At 41.1% G+C, this 15986-nt stretch overlaps 1 protein-coding gene across 1 annotated transcript in view; it reads left to right on the top strand.

Annotated features, from left to right (window-relative positions):
- The window catches only part of PRTG (protogenin), a gene marked incomplete at both ends in the record, with an annotated part of 78068 nt that extends 63532 nt beyond the window's left edge, over positions 1–14536 (top strand). Inside the window, 9 exons of the mRNA XM_084268266.1 lie at positions 2425–2520; positions 3040–3226; positions 4876–5003; positions 5753–5923; positions 9461–9643; positions 10783–10903; positions 11796–11961; positions 12935–13039; positions 14147–14536. Of these exons, the coding sequence (XP_084124392.1) occupies positions 2425–2520; positions 3040–3226; positions 4876–5003; positions 5753–5923; positions 9461–9643; positions 10783–10903; positions 11796–11961; positions 12935–13039; positions 14147–14536 (1547 nt within the window). The remainder of the gene's footprint in view (positions 1–2424; positions 2521–3039; positions 3227–4875; positions 5004–5752; positions 5924–9460; positions 9644–10782; positions 10904–11795; positions 11962–12934; positions 13040–14146) is intronic.
- Positions 14537–15986: the final 1450 nt, after the last annotated feature.

Here is a 15986-nt window from a genome sequence, read left to right as displayed (position 1 = left end):
CCACATCCCATTGTTCTTCCTCTCCTCCCCAACCAAGTGCTAATGAGGAATTCAGGGTTTTTTTTTTTTTAAAAAAAGGCACTGAGGATAAACAGACCTCACAGGCTCCTCATTGAGCTCAGCAGGGCACTAGACCTCAGCTATTCTTCATTTCACAGTGAAGATGATCAGTTCTGGGTGACCACTTTCAAAGGGCGCAGGGGTTTTGAAGGTGCTGGGCAGGATGATAGATGGTGGTGTCTGTCATCCCGCGCCTGGCGGAAATGCAGCAGGGGTCTTTTCTGCAGGAACTTGTAAAGAGAAGGACAGGCTGGGACACTTGGGAGGCTGGGAGCTGCCTGTTTGTGAGGAATCTGCTCAAGGGTCTTGTAAATAGTACCCAAATTCCAGTTTTTTTCTAAGAATGAACTGGAGAATCGATTATTAGAACAGCCTCCAAAGCATAGTCCTGGTGATGAAACCTTAAAGATGTCTCGATGGCCCCTCGTTTGCATTTTGGCTTTGGTTTTGAATATTTCATTTACATGCTAAATGTATGTCCTCCTTCCAGAGGCTAAGAAGCCTGGGAAGGTAGGTATTTCTGGTTTTCTGAGATGGATGCTGCAATTCACCTCAATAAGTCATTATAACTTGTTTTTGGTATATTCAAATCACTTGGTATTTTTGAAGTGCAGATATTCTTTTGGTTGGACTCAGTGTTTTTAAATGTACCTTCCTTTCACATGTTTTTTTTTGCATTTTTAGATTTTTTTAAGATACTGCATTGATTTATATGTAATATCTCAGGATCTTTCTGAATTTTCAATATAAAAATTCTGTGTTTTCTTTGTCACGTGCTTAAGGTTATTCTGTGTGTTTGTGTCCATCTCTTCCCTCTCTTTGATTATAATGTGTTGGCTAGGAACAGCTCATGTCACCTGTTGTTAAAGTGATATTGTCAACTTAAAAAATACCTTTTCAAAGCAATTGAGAATTTTACTCTACTTGAAAAGATAATTTTTTCCCATTTTATTATTTATATTGTTTACTTGTGATGTGAAAGTGTTATTTGAAAAATGGGAATGGGCTTCTCTTGCCTATTCTGCCATTAGTGCTAAGCAGATCACAGAAATACTTCAATCCACATTAAAGACCCCCTTTTCCCCTACATCTGTGTTTAGATTTCAGTAAAATAGTCTTTGAAAAATAAACGTGCACAGAGGTGCACACTCTGCCTGCCTGTATCTCATTTAAAGATTGTCGGTTTCAAAATAAAGATGAAGCTATTTTGCGAAGTGCATTATTATACATGGCTGTGCCGGCTGTGGAACATCAACCCGCCGAGGTTGTACTGCTGGTGAGAGACGGCAGAGGGGGCCAGCGGCCTGATGGAAACAGAAGTCCCAGCTGTGGTGAGGAAATGCCAGGGACTTGTGTTCCTGTTTATTGCCTGAGAGGCCGTGTCAAATCTCAGCTAAAATGAGAAAGAGGAGAGCTCATTTTGAGAAGGGATAGTATTATGGTGTTTGAAGGCAAAAAAACCCAAAGCAAGGCATAATAAAGAGCTGCATAACATCTCTCTAGACCTGCAGAAACTCTTAATAGAAAGAAATAGGTTCACGACAATAGGAGAGGAAGGTGCCCCAATATGAACAGCAGTACTGTGCTGAACCGTGGCTGAACCCAGCAGAGCTTGTATGGACAAGAAGCAAGTGCCACTTGTTGCAAATGCCATTGCAAGGAGCTGTTTGGACTCCTAACCACCCGTGGGTACCCCATGCCTTGTCCACAGAGAGAAAGCTCAGGGCCTCTTCCTCACTCATTCCCCTGCAGTAATATTTCCCCTGGGTCAAGGCCACTGCATCACTCACAGAACTGAGAAGCCCCAAACTGCAACGAGCAGTATGAGTACCCAAAGCCATGGCCAGAGAAAGGGAAGTAGGGAGCCCCTTCAGGCTAGGAACAGTGACCCTGTAAGAATGCCAGACCCAGCTTTTGAGAAACACATGGAAGTTGTGAGATATGAACATTATTAACCATCACTGTTGTTCACAGTATATCTCCCCAAGGAACCTGGAACAAAAACACTTCCCATTTTTTTGCTGAGTCCTGTCTTCCTGCCTTTGCTTTGATTACCCTGCTTCATGACAGCCTGCTTATCCAGAAATAGATGTTTTCTGTGTTTCTCATGCTGTTTAACAAATCTCTATTGTAGACTGAAAGCACTTTTGATATGTTGTGTAATACTGTTAAATCTAGCTCTGTAGCTGTGAAGGTGTGATTTTGTTACATTAGAAATGTGATCTTTATTATACTGCTGCTGCTTTCTGTTACAAACTTCTGTTTCAGGCTATTTGGAACAAGACCAGAAGATACATGATTGATTCTAGTGCAATTCTAGTGGGTTTTTACTTGAGTCTAACTAATCCTTTTCTCTCTGTGCAGATCCTAGACGAAAGTACCATGTAAGGCTGCTGGCATATAACAGTCTGGAAGAAGGTTATCAGGCAGACCAAACAGTCAGCACTCCAGGCTGTGTCTGTAAGTGTTGTAGGTACATGAAGAATTTATTAAGAGTTGAGCTGTTTCAATGTTCCAGCAGCTCTGTGGTTTTAACCTATAAATAATCAATTAATTCAGTGTAAAACAGAGAACCAGGAAGATCATATCTGTGACAGATACTGCCCTAGCTATCCTGCAACTGAGACAGTGTCCTCTGTTCATGAACTGCAGCTGAGGAAACAAGATAGCTATCAAGCACATTTTCCTCCCCTTTGGATTCTCTGCTTCATCTGACCAGTGACATATTGTGTACCTTATGAGAGATTTATCTCTCTTTTGTCCCTGTTTATAGTTTTGACTTTGACTAAACAAGTGGGACTACAGAGGTAATATGTGACAAGTTAGGAGAGATCTTTAGTAGCTTGAAGCAGATTCTCTTGTCTGAATACCAGGTGGTGCTGGGTAAGGACCAATGGCAGTCCAAACCTGTCTCTTAATCTTACCAGTATCTTTGTAGAGTTCATTAAGTAATTCTTGCTCCTTTTTTGCTTTAAACAGCTGTCCGGGATCGCATGGTGCCACCGCCACCACCCCCTCACCACCTCTATGCCAAAGCCAACACTTCATCGTCTATCTACCTTCACTGGGGAAAGCCTGCCTTCACGTCTGCACAAGTCATTAACTACACGATCCGCTGCAACCCAGTGGGGCTGCAGAATGCTTCTCTGGTCCTCTACCTGCAAACGTAAGTGTAGCACTAACGAGCCTTGGTTTCCCATTTCCAGATCCTTCCCACTCAGTATCTACCCTTCCTGCCTTCTCTTGATTGCCTTTAATGTAACAACTTCTGTATCCCTCAGAGGACTGTGGGTTTCTCCCAGTAGCTGCTAGTTCTGTTTTTTGGGTTAAGATGTGTTCATAGAACAGCTTAAGTCTGTACCTGTCGTTCTTGTGTTGGATCCCTGGATGAGCTCTTGAATTCTAATGGCTTTTTAGCTGTCTGAGATGAATTTGATGTTAACCTCTTCAGACAAAGAAAAAAGATGATTTTATAGGTAGCATGTCTGGGGAAAGATGAGACTCAGCCTAATGTCAGCTTTTAAGACTGGAAACAATGATTTTTGAGTTTTGAGGGCTTGAGCGTACTATGGTGGGAATGCCACATTGCTGAGTGCATGGCACCTGGCAGGAGAAAGCTGAGCCAGAACGACAGCTTACTTCAGAGAACCAAAGTGTAAGCCACAGAATGGCAGAACATGGGAGAAATTCTGCCTGGACTTGGTGTTCAGCTCTGCCCAGGTGGTACGAGAGCTGAAGACTTTGCTCCATTGTGACTGCACATGCTGGAGGCCTTGGTGCTGTTGAAGGAATCCATATGTGTGCAGCTCCTGCAGTACTTGGGTTTACTCAAGCCTTCTAAATGAGAAAAAGGCTGTCTTAGAAGATAGTTTCCAACCTAATACTGATGGCTTTCACTTCAAAGAACATGTACCCTGCTGTATAGCTCCTGACTTAACGATTAGACACAGTATAATCACCATGTAAAATTCTTCGTGTGCAATATGGAGCATAGCAGTGAATGCTACTTTTTGTAACAGGATGAAATAAATTATTGCAAATATTGGTGAGTGCCTTTGCAGTTTGGAAGATGAAAATACTAAGTGAGATTTAATAAAGCCATATCTGTAGAGTAACACCATTTAAAGTTGAGATTTAATCTTGACTTGGGTATTATCACCTGGAATTCCCCCCACCCTCCAGAATCAAATTAAAGCAGAATGTCTAGTAAATTGTCATACTGCAATTAATAGAATCAATTTTACAATTAATAAATTACCAAAAATGACTACAGGATAAATAAGAAACATGCATAGTCTACAGAGATTCCCTAAATATGAGGTGATGGAGGCCATAAGTGGAAGGGGAAGTTGGCTGTATAGCCTATGTCTGTTCTGTCAACTGAGGAGCAGATCCAGGAGCTGATGGGGACAAGACCATGGGCCTTTTCAGCTGTGGTGCTGGTTGTAGTTTGTGTTACTCCACTTTGAAGCATCGAGTCCTATGGATGAATGTGGAAAGAGCTGAGAGATCTGGGTAATAATATTCTTGGACTCGCTTGCCTATCAGCTGTCCAAACAACCTTTATAAAAACTTGTGCTCATGTCAGCTAGCAACAGACAGAAGATGCTCCAGACAGCTCCAGGATTAGGACGGTTCCATTTCCAGGTAGACAGTGCAGATGCACCACATGTCCGGACTTGAACTGGTTTGTCTTGTGTTGAACTGACAGTGAGAATCTACTCCCGGTGACTAAGAGATACCATTTGAGTTTGGGATCTTCAGCTGCTGCTGTGTCTGTAACTTATTTTATTTTATATTCATTCATCTGTACAGGTCAGAGACTCACATGTTAGTTCAAGGTCTTGAGCCAAAAACCATGTATGAATTTGCAGTCCGGCTGCATGTGGACCAGCTCTCCAGTCCCTGGAGCCCAGTAGTTTACCATACTACCCTTCCAGAAGGTAAGGCTCTGGCAGAGGACCACGTGGGTTTACAAAGAACAATCCGTAAACCAAATGGCCTGAAAAAATTGCTTATTAATTTTAAGCTGTCTGTAGGAGAGAAAAACACTTTCTCCTGAGATACAGATATTGATCTTCTAGTGAGAGAGAGAAAAATGCAGTCAGGAAAATCCACGTTCTGGAACTGTGAAATTGTTTCTCAAAATCTACCTGAAATCAGCAATGGATTTTATATAAAATGTGATAAACTCACACTGTTAGCAACCACTGAAGCTTGAATAAAAAAATTAAAATAGGTATAGAAGAGGCATAGCTGATTCACAGATGTTGTAAAAATACATTTTAAAACACCAAAGTTTTAGAAACCCTGAGAAGATGACACAGCTACTTCCTTAGCTGATGGTCTGCTTTTCTGTCAGCTTGGTCAGTGAAAATCAGAGACTTAGGTTTCACATTCTCAGTGTTGTAATGCTTGGGATGTACCTGTTCCAAGGGGGTTTTGTCAGTAACTGTTTCCTTCTGGAGTTGAAGGAAAAATATGAAATTAACTTTTACAAGATCTAAGCTGTTGACTAGATTAGAGTTAACAGCAGAGTTTCTCTTGAGAAGCAGTGAGTATGTGTTTGTTGACATGTTGTTTATCTGGGATGTAGCAGTAGCCATTGGGTCTGCACATCAGTTACTTTCTGAACAATTTAATTGCATGTAAATTAGGTTAGCCTAATAGCATTGTGTTACTGTTCTTACAGCACCATCTGGCCCTCCAGTAGGAGTGAAGGTGACTTTGATAGAGGATGATACTGCTTTGGTTTCCTGGAAGCCACCTGATGGTCCTGAAACAGTTGTTACACGATACACCATCCTCTATGCATCCAGGAAGTCTTGGATTGCTGGGGAATGGCAAGTGTTGCACAGAGAAGGTAAATGGAAAATGATTAACTGGACAAACATGATGCTTTGTTACTCTTAGCTCCCTTGGACAACAGTAAGAAAGAAATTAATATACATGCTCTCATAGAAGTTAATTAGGTTAGAATTGTTCCCATGGTTGTGATGAACATGTATTAAAAGCCAGTTAATACTCAGAAAGGGAGGGGCTGTCTGTGTTGCTTTGGAGTTCAGTGTGTGCATGTGAACCAAAACGTCTGATAACTCCAGTTACATCCATCTTAGTTCTGTTGTACCCTTGACTGTGATGGTTTCATTTTTGAATGCATTCTTTCAAATCTGAAGTCTCAGAGGTGCCTTGCTCTCTCCAGCGATAAATTTGTAAGTGTGGCTGTGGGGGGTTCTAAGTTTCTTTCAGTCACTGACAATCCAGTTAGCTCAGTTTGCGTAATGAACTCTCCCTGGCTCCCAATAAATTGCTCTGCAAATTCATTTTAGCTCTGCTCAATTCTACTGCTAAGCCCCAGCTAGCAGCTACTCTAACAGTAACTCATGTATGCTGATAGGAACTGCAGCCACATCTTTGTGATTTAGATGTAGATATAGTCTGTGTTCGTATAGGCACTTTGCAGAACGCTACTACCGTCTGAAGAGCTGCATCAGGAACAGATTTCTACTGCAGCCAGAGTAAAAGAAAAAGGCATTTACTGTTCAGTTGGTATTCAGAATAGACAGAGGCACTTGAGAACAGATAATGTTCTGATAATACATTAAACCAGAGAGGGAAGCTCACTGTTACAGAGTAAAACCATGTGCCTGAGTAGCTTATTTGAGAGGATTGCTAGGGAAGAGTTACTGTTCTGTTGTTCTGTTTCATGGCTGAAAGCTCAGTTATCAGCAGAGAGTGAGGCTCCAAATTTTCTGTGGAGAAAATTCATAAAACTTAACTGAGTGCACACATGGAGGACAATTTGTTCTGCCATCAGTCAGAGGGAACTGCTTTAGTTCAAAGACGTCTGTCCTTTGTGCTGCCCCTGAAAAGGGGACAAAGGACCAACAGCTATTTTGAGAGGTGGCAGTGCCATTTAGTCTTTGCTGGAGCAGAATGGCATTTGTTGGGCTGGCCTCAAATGAAATGGTCAGCTGTGAAGAACAACAGTGAAACTACTGTTAATCTTAAGCAAATGTTGGGAAAAATAACTAGTCTCTGAAATATGAACGGTGCCTATCTATGGGGGAAGGTTTAGCCCGTGGTTTTTTGCTATTAAAATTCTTCAGAGAAACAGTGCTATAAAGTTGTAATATTAAAGGACCAATTTAATATTAAGTTTTTCTCACTAAAAAACCCAGTGGATTTAAATTCAGCAAGAACTTGTATGGAAAGAATAAATCTTGTCCTTCTGGTGACAATGTGCTGTATCTGTTGTGGGCAGCAAAGTGGCTGAATTGCTTTCAGGTATACACTCCACTCAGCCATGGCTGTGAAACTGAGTGGCATCTCAAGCAGTGTTTTACCATAGATACTTTGCATGAGGGTATGACAATAACAGTAAACATTTTCATGTGTTCCCATACTGAAAATATTGGAGGGAATGAGCAAATAGAGAGCTATAAATCTCAGTGTATTATTATGTCCATTGATGTTTGAGTCACTGATTTTGTACTTTCATGGATGTGTTAGGGTTTGAGGCATGGCATGGAATGTGGACGCCTCGACACATTAGGAAAATCTGTAGTGCTTTTAGTTAAAGTACAGATGAAAAGGCCTGTGGAAGAAAATGAGTATGTAGAGGTAAAATTGGACAAATGCTGTGATAGTGCCATGACAGTCCTTTAGTGGGTGATTTGAGATACAAGCAGGGTTCAGGTTTTTAAATGCATTTACTCTGACAGGATCAGGTAACACTGTCAATAAATAGTATTGTTTTTTCTTGATACTTTCACCCCTCAGCCGGGGTGAAACCACGACACTGGTGCAGAAGAGATCTGAAATCGTAACTCTGCTCCTTTCCCATACCTCCAAAGACATGCCTCCCAAATAAAAAGGTTTCAAAACCCCACCAAACCAAAACAAAAAAACATAAACCAACCCTACCATCTATAGAAGATCTAGCACGGGCTTTAGGTTATGCCTGAAAATTTCTAACAGTCCCCAAGTGAAAAAACAAACCCCTCTAATTTGGCTGTGCCTGTGTTAGCCGTGGCAGGATTAGAACATAGAACTGTAGTTTGTTGCAGATTTGTGAGGTGAGTTTGTCTCCCAGCCACACCCCCCCTTTCCCTAGTTCTCTTCAAGTGGATCAGAAGTTACAGCCCTTACACACTTGGCGTGCAGTAAATCAGTTACAAAGTGCTTACTTGCTTTGGCAATGCAGCAGATTTGAAAGGAGCTGGTGAGAAAGAGCCTGTAATATTGAAACGTGACCTTTCGCCCTTGCTGGTGCTAAATATTACAGCTCCTTTGGTTACAGATACCTCACATTTTACTTCAAATGCTCTCAGCTAATGGGTGTTTTTATGGAAGAGCTGAAATAGCTTTTGAAGTAGCTTCCCTTTTGCCAAATGTATAATCTTTTCTGTCAACGAAATAACCTTATATTTTATATGCTTCCCCATACTATAAGTTCTGACTTCTGAAATCGATTTGAAAGGTTGAAATTTACACTTAAGTCTGAGAAAGCGAATGGAATATGTGAAAGAGAACAAGGGATAGATTTGGTCCTGTAATTGCTACTATTTAAGGAAAGAAAAGCAATACATTTCTATGGTAGGAAGAAACATGGGCATTTGAGAAAGGAATTGGAATTTTAAGCAGCAGTCTGCAGTCCTGGACAGGGAAAGCTCTCATTGCCTTGGATAGGCGTTTTGCCTGTCTGGGGATGATGCGAGTGAATCCTATTTATGTTCTTAATCTGTTTTTCCTGCCTTCAGGGACTGAAGAAATGAATCCTTAGCATGAGAGAGAGACATTTTCTGTAATATTTTTAGGAGTGCAGCTTAGATGCACAGTAATCAAGGAAGCCTACACAGATCTAAACAGGGTTTAACTTTATTTTAAAAGTGTAGTATAATGGACTCTTCCAAACCTGTCCTGTTCATTTTAACAATTAGACTGAAATTTGATAAACTGAGCCTGAATTATTTTCACATTCATGGTACAGTGGATCTAGGAGAGGCACACAGGTTAGTGTACGAGAGAGGTCTATCATCCTGCTTTCTCTACCTGAAAGCCTACTTAATTATGGGAGCATCTCTTCACACATATGATCACAAAGTAAACTCTACCCCTAGCACTAGATTTGGGATTGGTATGCCGTGTATCATAGCCACTGCTTGTTTGTGAACTATACTGGTGGTTCCAGCATGCTGTGTTCAAGTGGTATGGAGAGAAAGGAAACAAGGGACAAGTAGGCAACCCCAGTGTTCATTCTGTACCCTGCATGAAAGTAATCACCATCCTCAAACAAGATGTGGAGGGGGTATTGGAAAGGAAGAGTAGATCCCAAGGTCTGGATCTCTGTTCTCACAGAATTGGTCTAACCAGAACTGTTTATCAAATCTTTTCATAGGAGCAATGACCATGGCTTTGCTGGAAAACCTTGTAGCAGGGAATGTCTACTTGGTCAAAATAGCAGCTTCCAATGAAGTGGGAGAAGGACCCTTCTCAAATACGGTGGAACTTGCTGTCCTGCCAAAGGAGACATCAGAGTCTAATCAGAGACCTAAACGCTTGGATTCAGGAGATTCCACAAGTCAGTAGCAATGTTTTGATTACTGCTGTCACAAATGCCAGAAAAAAGATCCCTGTTTGTTTTTACCTTGTAACAGCTTTCAGCAGAAACCATTCTAAGTGAGGCAGTCCTAACAGTGCAGCATTTCCTTCTAAATAAAAGCTGTTTGAAGTTTTTATCTCAGTTGAACTCAGAACTGATTTAATTCTTCTGCTCAGAAGTTGGAAGTTTGCCTCTCAATTGAGAGTATGCAACTGTTTGCATCAATATCAACTTCTCAGCTGCTTTTCTCAGGCTCTTCCTGTAAGTCCTTTGTTTAGCCTGACCAGTAGCCCTGAGTCAGTCAGAACAAGCAGAGATGAGGTGGCATCTCAGTTCTGTTGGAATTTGCTGACTCCTGGAATTCCAGCAACCCAAGTCAACCTGTCAGTCAGTGATATACCAGCATATATTTTCACCAAAGAAGTCAGCTCTTTGTGGAAAACTGTGTTACCTTGTGGAAACTGAAGTAACATCAGTGGTTTCTTCATGTAAGAATGGAAGGGTACATTGTGTTTGTCTGACATAGAAGAGGATTTATCTTGGTGACTGACTTGTTAACAGATTTTAATGCTGTTTGGGGTCACAAGAGTTAGTAATTATTCAGGTACACAAATCTTTTACCTATTCCTTGTTGCCACACTTTGAATTATGATTAAAACAGGGATTTTTCTTGCTCAGGTTTTCTCCCTTCCTTGAAATCAGTTACATGTTTAGGCCTGAATAAGCAAATAGTCACTCCCTCAGGATCAGTTTAATACACTGTCAAAGCATAAACCAAAGTGACTTCTCCTGGGTGACAGTGGCTGGAATTCTCCTTGGTTGTCCAGTCGTGGCCTGTAAAGAAAGGGATTGGAGAGAGCTCCTCTGTTCCACGTTGTAGGTCACCAAAGATGCTATGGTGTGGGGTGGTCCCTTCTTCCCCTCTCACACCAGGACTGCATAGATTCCACTGTTTGGTATACAGGTTTTGTTTTCAAGTGTCAGAAGGTCTGGACATCTCATCAAAGGGAAGCATTTGTCTGTCTCTGTAACCCTATTAGTTTCCTGACAGGGAGTAGGGTGTAGCTCTTGTCATTTACTAAGCTTTTCTATGGTTGTGTTTTTTTTTTTTCCTGTAGCTTATTCTGACTATTACCATCTGGACCAGAAATCAATGACTGGCATCATTGTCGGGGTTTGCATAGCCTTGATCTGCATCCTCATCTGCATTCTGATCTTAATTTATCGCAGCAAAGCCAGGTATGTTTTTGTTCTTGAGGATTAAGCTCTTTCTCAGTGTACTGATTCTTGGGATGTGCTGCCTTCTCCAGGGCTGCAAAGTTCTCTGAAGTACTCTTGTCTCTTCAGCTGTTCCTACCAGCAGTAGAAACAAAGCACTTAGTTGGTTCTTCCTACTCTACCTGAGCCCCTTCTCCAATGAAAAGGAAGAACCCACAGAGTGAATCCGTGGTGCTTTGGCCACTAAGGATAAAGCATGTTACAAATAAAAAAACCCCTTTTGAGTCAGATAAGCCTGCTGCTTTACATCATGTGCTCCTCCTGCTTAACCCTCCAGTCTGGCCAGACCTGGTTTGCACGACTTGAACCATCTGGTGTTGGTAGACAAGAGGAACTCTAAAAATCAGTTCCATGATCCCATTTCTTTGCAGTGGTGCAAGTCACCATCTGTTCATCTTGTCATCATCTGGCCCAGTGACTCTGCCCATAACTTTGGGGTCAGAAGAAATATAACTTACTTGAAATAATAGATTTTAAAAAACTGCCTGAAAGTATGTTTTAGTAACAAGGGCTTTTTAGCATACATGCAGGAAAAAATACCAAAATCCCTGTGTAGCATGGTAGAAAAGTCATAATACCAGTCGTGTCTACTTCTTCCAAGTAATGTTATTAATCATGACAGTTCCTGTCTGCCCATAAGCTTGTGGCCTACTGTATACAGTTAACTGGAAGCAGATGTTTATCACAAGCAGTAACATTTAAATTCCATGAGAGTTAAGAGTATCGTATAACAAAATGTAAATGCCAAGAATATGCCAACATTATTTGATTAATAATACCTTTGAAGTTTATCCTTAATTTTTTTGCATTTTTTTCCTATGGGCCAACTGTATTCCTGCTTAACATTGTGTAGGAAAACATCTGCTCCAAAACCTGTGCAGCCAAGCACTGACCAGCTGTCACATACCAGCGTCTCATTAGCCAGTGGTAATGAGGTGGAGAAGAGTATTGAAGGAATTGCAGAGAATGAAGAATCCTTATTGCCAATGATAGTGGGAAACAGCTTCATCGATGCTAAGGTACTGTGAGCTTTACTCACTCCTAAATCAGAAATAGTTCTTTAGGGTTCATTGCTGTAACATCTGACTCCATGGCAAAAGTAAAAGATGTACACTACAAGTCCACAGCAGGTTGTTTTAATGGGACAAGCACAAGTCAAACTCTCAGACTGGTCTTAAAGTTCAGCGTGTCTTGCACTGTACTCTGCAGCCTACAGAGTTTGACTCTGGCACAGCATCAAAGGATAGAAGCTCCATAGTCTTTGGCTGCTAGGTGACTCTGCTAGTCCAAGGAAGTAAGTTAGAGTCCTCGTCAGCACCTCGTTCAGTAAGTGCCTGTGCATGATCTCATCGAGTATGACAGTGAGCAGGTATGTCCTGCACTAGGCTAAACCACTACAAGTTATTAAAGAAAATGCTATTTTAATGTGTATCTGCTGGTAAGACATAAGTGTTACACTTTATAAACTCATATTTGGTTACATTATAAATTCATCTTGCTGGCAGGATGTAGCAGTGGATGTGTAGAATCTTAAAGTACAGGAGTCCAGCGTGACAAAACCACATTGGCTTTAGTTTCACATGCAGACATACTGATTTAAGGCTTGTCCTGTACACATGGGAAACTTGAATGAAGCTGCTCCCTGAGGAGCAAGAGCTGGGAAATGGAAATAGTACAGGCACAGACAGTATGCCTATGAATGGTCACATTCAAAGGAGGAGAGCAAAAGCGGTGGCTGGAATATTGTGCTGCGTGTTTGCAGTATTACAGCTATGGGGTCTGGCCTCTTTGGGTTTGCCAGATTTAGTGGATTTGGTCTTGACTTGTCTTGAGCAGTCGATGAAGACCAGACCACAATAACATGTCTGAGCACTAAGACTTAATTTGTCTTTGCTTTCTAGTGTGGAGCCTGTAGGTAGAAATAGAAAAACATTTTCAAATATCTTAGAAATTTAGTTTGTTAAAATAAATGTTTGTGTGTCTCTATTGTAGGGGGGATCTGATCTGATTATTAACAGCTATGGGCCTGTCACAAAGGCTAACTGCAAGAAAAGGTGGCTGTTCTTCCAAGATACTAAGAAAGTGAAGACTGAGGAGGTAATTGCTCTGTTGGGCAGAGATGTGCAGTCTGTGCTGTAATGCCCAGCGTTTGCAAAGATACTTCGGTCTCTAATAATTAGTGGTCTAAGTATTAACTGGATAGTTTCAATGATGTTAAGGTTGATGGTGTTCTACCTTGTACTAAAGTCTTGCAGAAGTTTCATTTTCTGTACCAAGTTGTCACATACTGTAATTCTTTACAGTTAACTGATGGCTTTCTTGCCTGTACCCTTTTGTCTGTAAGCACAAGGATTCCTGTGAACTGGGTCCATACATAGCATCTACAATACTATATTTGCAGAGACTTTATATAGGGTCCCCTTCCAACTCAGGATGTGATACAATTCTGTAATTCTACTTCTATATAAATGCAAATGAAATATGTATTTATAAATAAAAATAATATGAAAATCTAAAGAATCCCCTCCTACCCTGACAGCTAAAACTTTGTTTGCTGAAGAGAATCCAAAAGAGGTAAATTAAATTATTTACCCAAAGTACTTGAAGGAACTGAGAATCTGAGCTAAAACTGTTTGGCTGCTTAAATTGGACACATTTGCTATTTGGATGAGAAGAGTAAGTTTAAAGCAGAGGTGTTAAACCAAATCCTGTACATTATTGTGTAAACTCATACCTATAAGGCATCTAATGTTTACAGGATTGTAACTTGTGTTGTGCTCTTCAGTATTTAAGGAATAGGAAATCTTGATATCTGTGTTGGAAATTTGTATTCCAGAATATGTCCAGAAGCACCTGCTTATTTCTGATGCCTCTGTAAGCAAAATATTTGGTACCACCCAATAAGTAATGCTTAGGAATATACATGAAGGGATGGAAGGGAGCTCTACCAATTATATTTTGAAAATAACATTCAGGTCTCTCCTGTGAAATAATTCTTGATTTGCCATACTTAGCTCAAGGATTAGTATGAGCAAGACTTGAGATGGATTCTTTTTAACTCCCTGTAGGAAAGCCTGGATTGTTCCGAGCCAGTGCTGTTAGAGACACTGGTGGAGTGGGAGATAGGAAATGCAGTAACAATTCAAATTAAGGCTCAGCTCTTCAGATGCTGAACAACGCTTTTTTTCTCTGCTTCTTATGTAGCCTCAGAGAAGATTTGCCCAGGCGGTGTGTCTGTATCAGCCCGGCACCACCGTGCTGATCAGTGAGGATGACTCACCCACCTCTCCCAGACAGCCGTCTAATTTCCAGGTGCCGTTCAGTATTGCTGCCGACACGGAGCATTCGGCTAACAGCGAAGGCAGCCATGAGACTGGTGACTCTGGAAGATTTTCTCATGAGTCCAACGATGAGATACCTCTCTCCTCTGTGACAAGTGCCACCCCTCCCACTACCAGTCCTTTTGTTAGCAGTGACTTGGGTATGAACGTGATGAGCCCTGCCATGAGTAACTGCACAGAGTCTCCTCTGCCGTTCGCTACTGACCAGACTCCTACCTCACCTCTTCAGATACACTCCGCAGTGCAGAACTGATATCCTTAGGGCCACACCAGACATTCTTGCAGTGTATGTCTGTTCGAAGGACAATGAACAGGGAGCCAAAGTTTTATTGTGGAAAGCCTGACTAATCTAGCAGGTGGTCCCACATTTCTGTTGAATGTGTTTTTTTGTTTGGGTTTTTTTGGGTTTGTTTTTTTTTTCTTCGTTTTGTTTGTTTGTTGGTTTTGTTAGTTTTGTTTGTTTTTTTAAATCTCACTCATTTTGAATGTTCAGTGGTCAACAAATGTGAAAGGACAGTGAAAATTTCTGACTAAAGTTAAAAATATGTCACTGGAGCAAAGGGAAAGCTGTTGGCCCTTTTGCTGATTATCTACCTCAGTTTGCCGAGTGGTAAACTCTGAATGATGACTGCTTTACCTCATTTGTGTTGTAGTTGGTCTCAGCTATGGAACTGATGATACTTCCTAGTAGTGTTGTTTCATTTTAGGCATTCTGTTTGTTTGTTTTCAGTTATGTGTAGAATGTGTGTGTGCGCACCTGTGTGCGTTCAGTGATCAGGGAGTTGTATAGGTAGGTGAACAAGATTGTTTAGCTGAAGCTCTGTCTTTAAAAAGAAAGAAACCTCAGAGTATAAATGTGATGATTTTGTGTGGTTGACATATAGGATGTGAAAACTGGGAAAATTGGGAGTTGGTGCTTCCATGTATACAGCCACATGAAATCTTTTGTACCTCTTGATTTCTCATGACCCCAGGAAGCCTAGGACTGTGCCTTTCCCCCAGAAACATGTGCCAGCAATTGCTGACAGAATGTATGCTGTATATCCTTCAGGTTCTCGGACATGTTGGGTTCCCCTCAATGACAAATGTTGCCCCTTTATTGACAGTTAATGCTAAAAACATGGCAAAATTGAGAAGTATTCAGCATTTCCAAACTGTTTGGCTCTGAGAGTTATGGAATAGATAATAATGCTGAGTATTCCAGTATCGCAGTACTTCTTAGCAATGGTGCCTTGCATTATGTATTGTGAAATTACTGGTTTGCCTTATGCCTCTTTAGTAGTGATAAAGTTGCTTTGGAGTACTGGAAGATGCCTTAAATGCTTCTTAGATGTTATAATTGTATCATGAGTTTATAGTTAAGTTTCACCCAGCTCTGTATGCTGATACGCACTGCTAGCATCATAGCATTTGTCAAGAGCAGCTGTTAGGATGCAACCCCACTCCTTGCCTTTGCCTAGTGTACTGTTTAGCCAGGAATTTTAGCTCAGGGAGTGACTTTACCCACATGCCAACCTAAAACTCTGATTAAGCTACCATGAGAAAAAAAAGCCAGAGCTTTAGTTGAAGAGTCTGTTGAGAGAGGTGAGTACTGCTACTCCAACCCTCCAACCCATGCAATTCCTGTTTTATACTACCTCCTTTAAAAGTTATTCTAGTGTTTTTTGGGTTTTTTGTTGTTTTTTCCTGTACTCAGGGAACAG

This window comes from Gallinula chloropus (genome assembly GCF_964237585.1).
Source record: "Gallinula chloropus genome assembly, chromosome: 9".
Classification (NCBI taxonomy): domain Eukaryota; kingdom Metazoa; phylum Chordata; class Aves; order Gruiformes; family Rallidae; genus Gallinula; species Gallinula chloropus.
The sequence above is the reverse complement of the archived record's forward strand: the minus strand, read 5'-3'. Positions and strand labels throughout refer to the sequence as shown.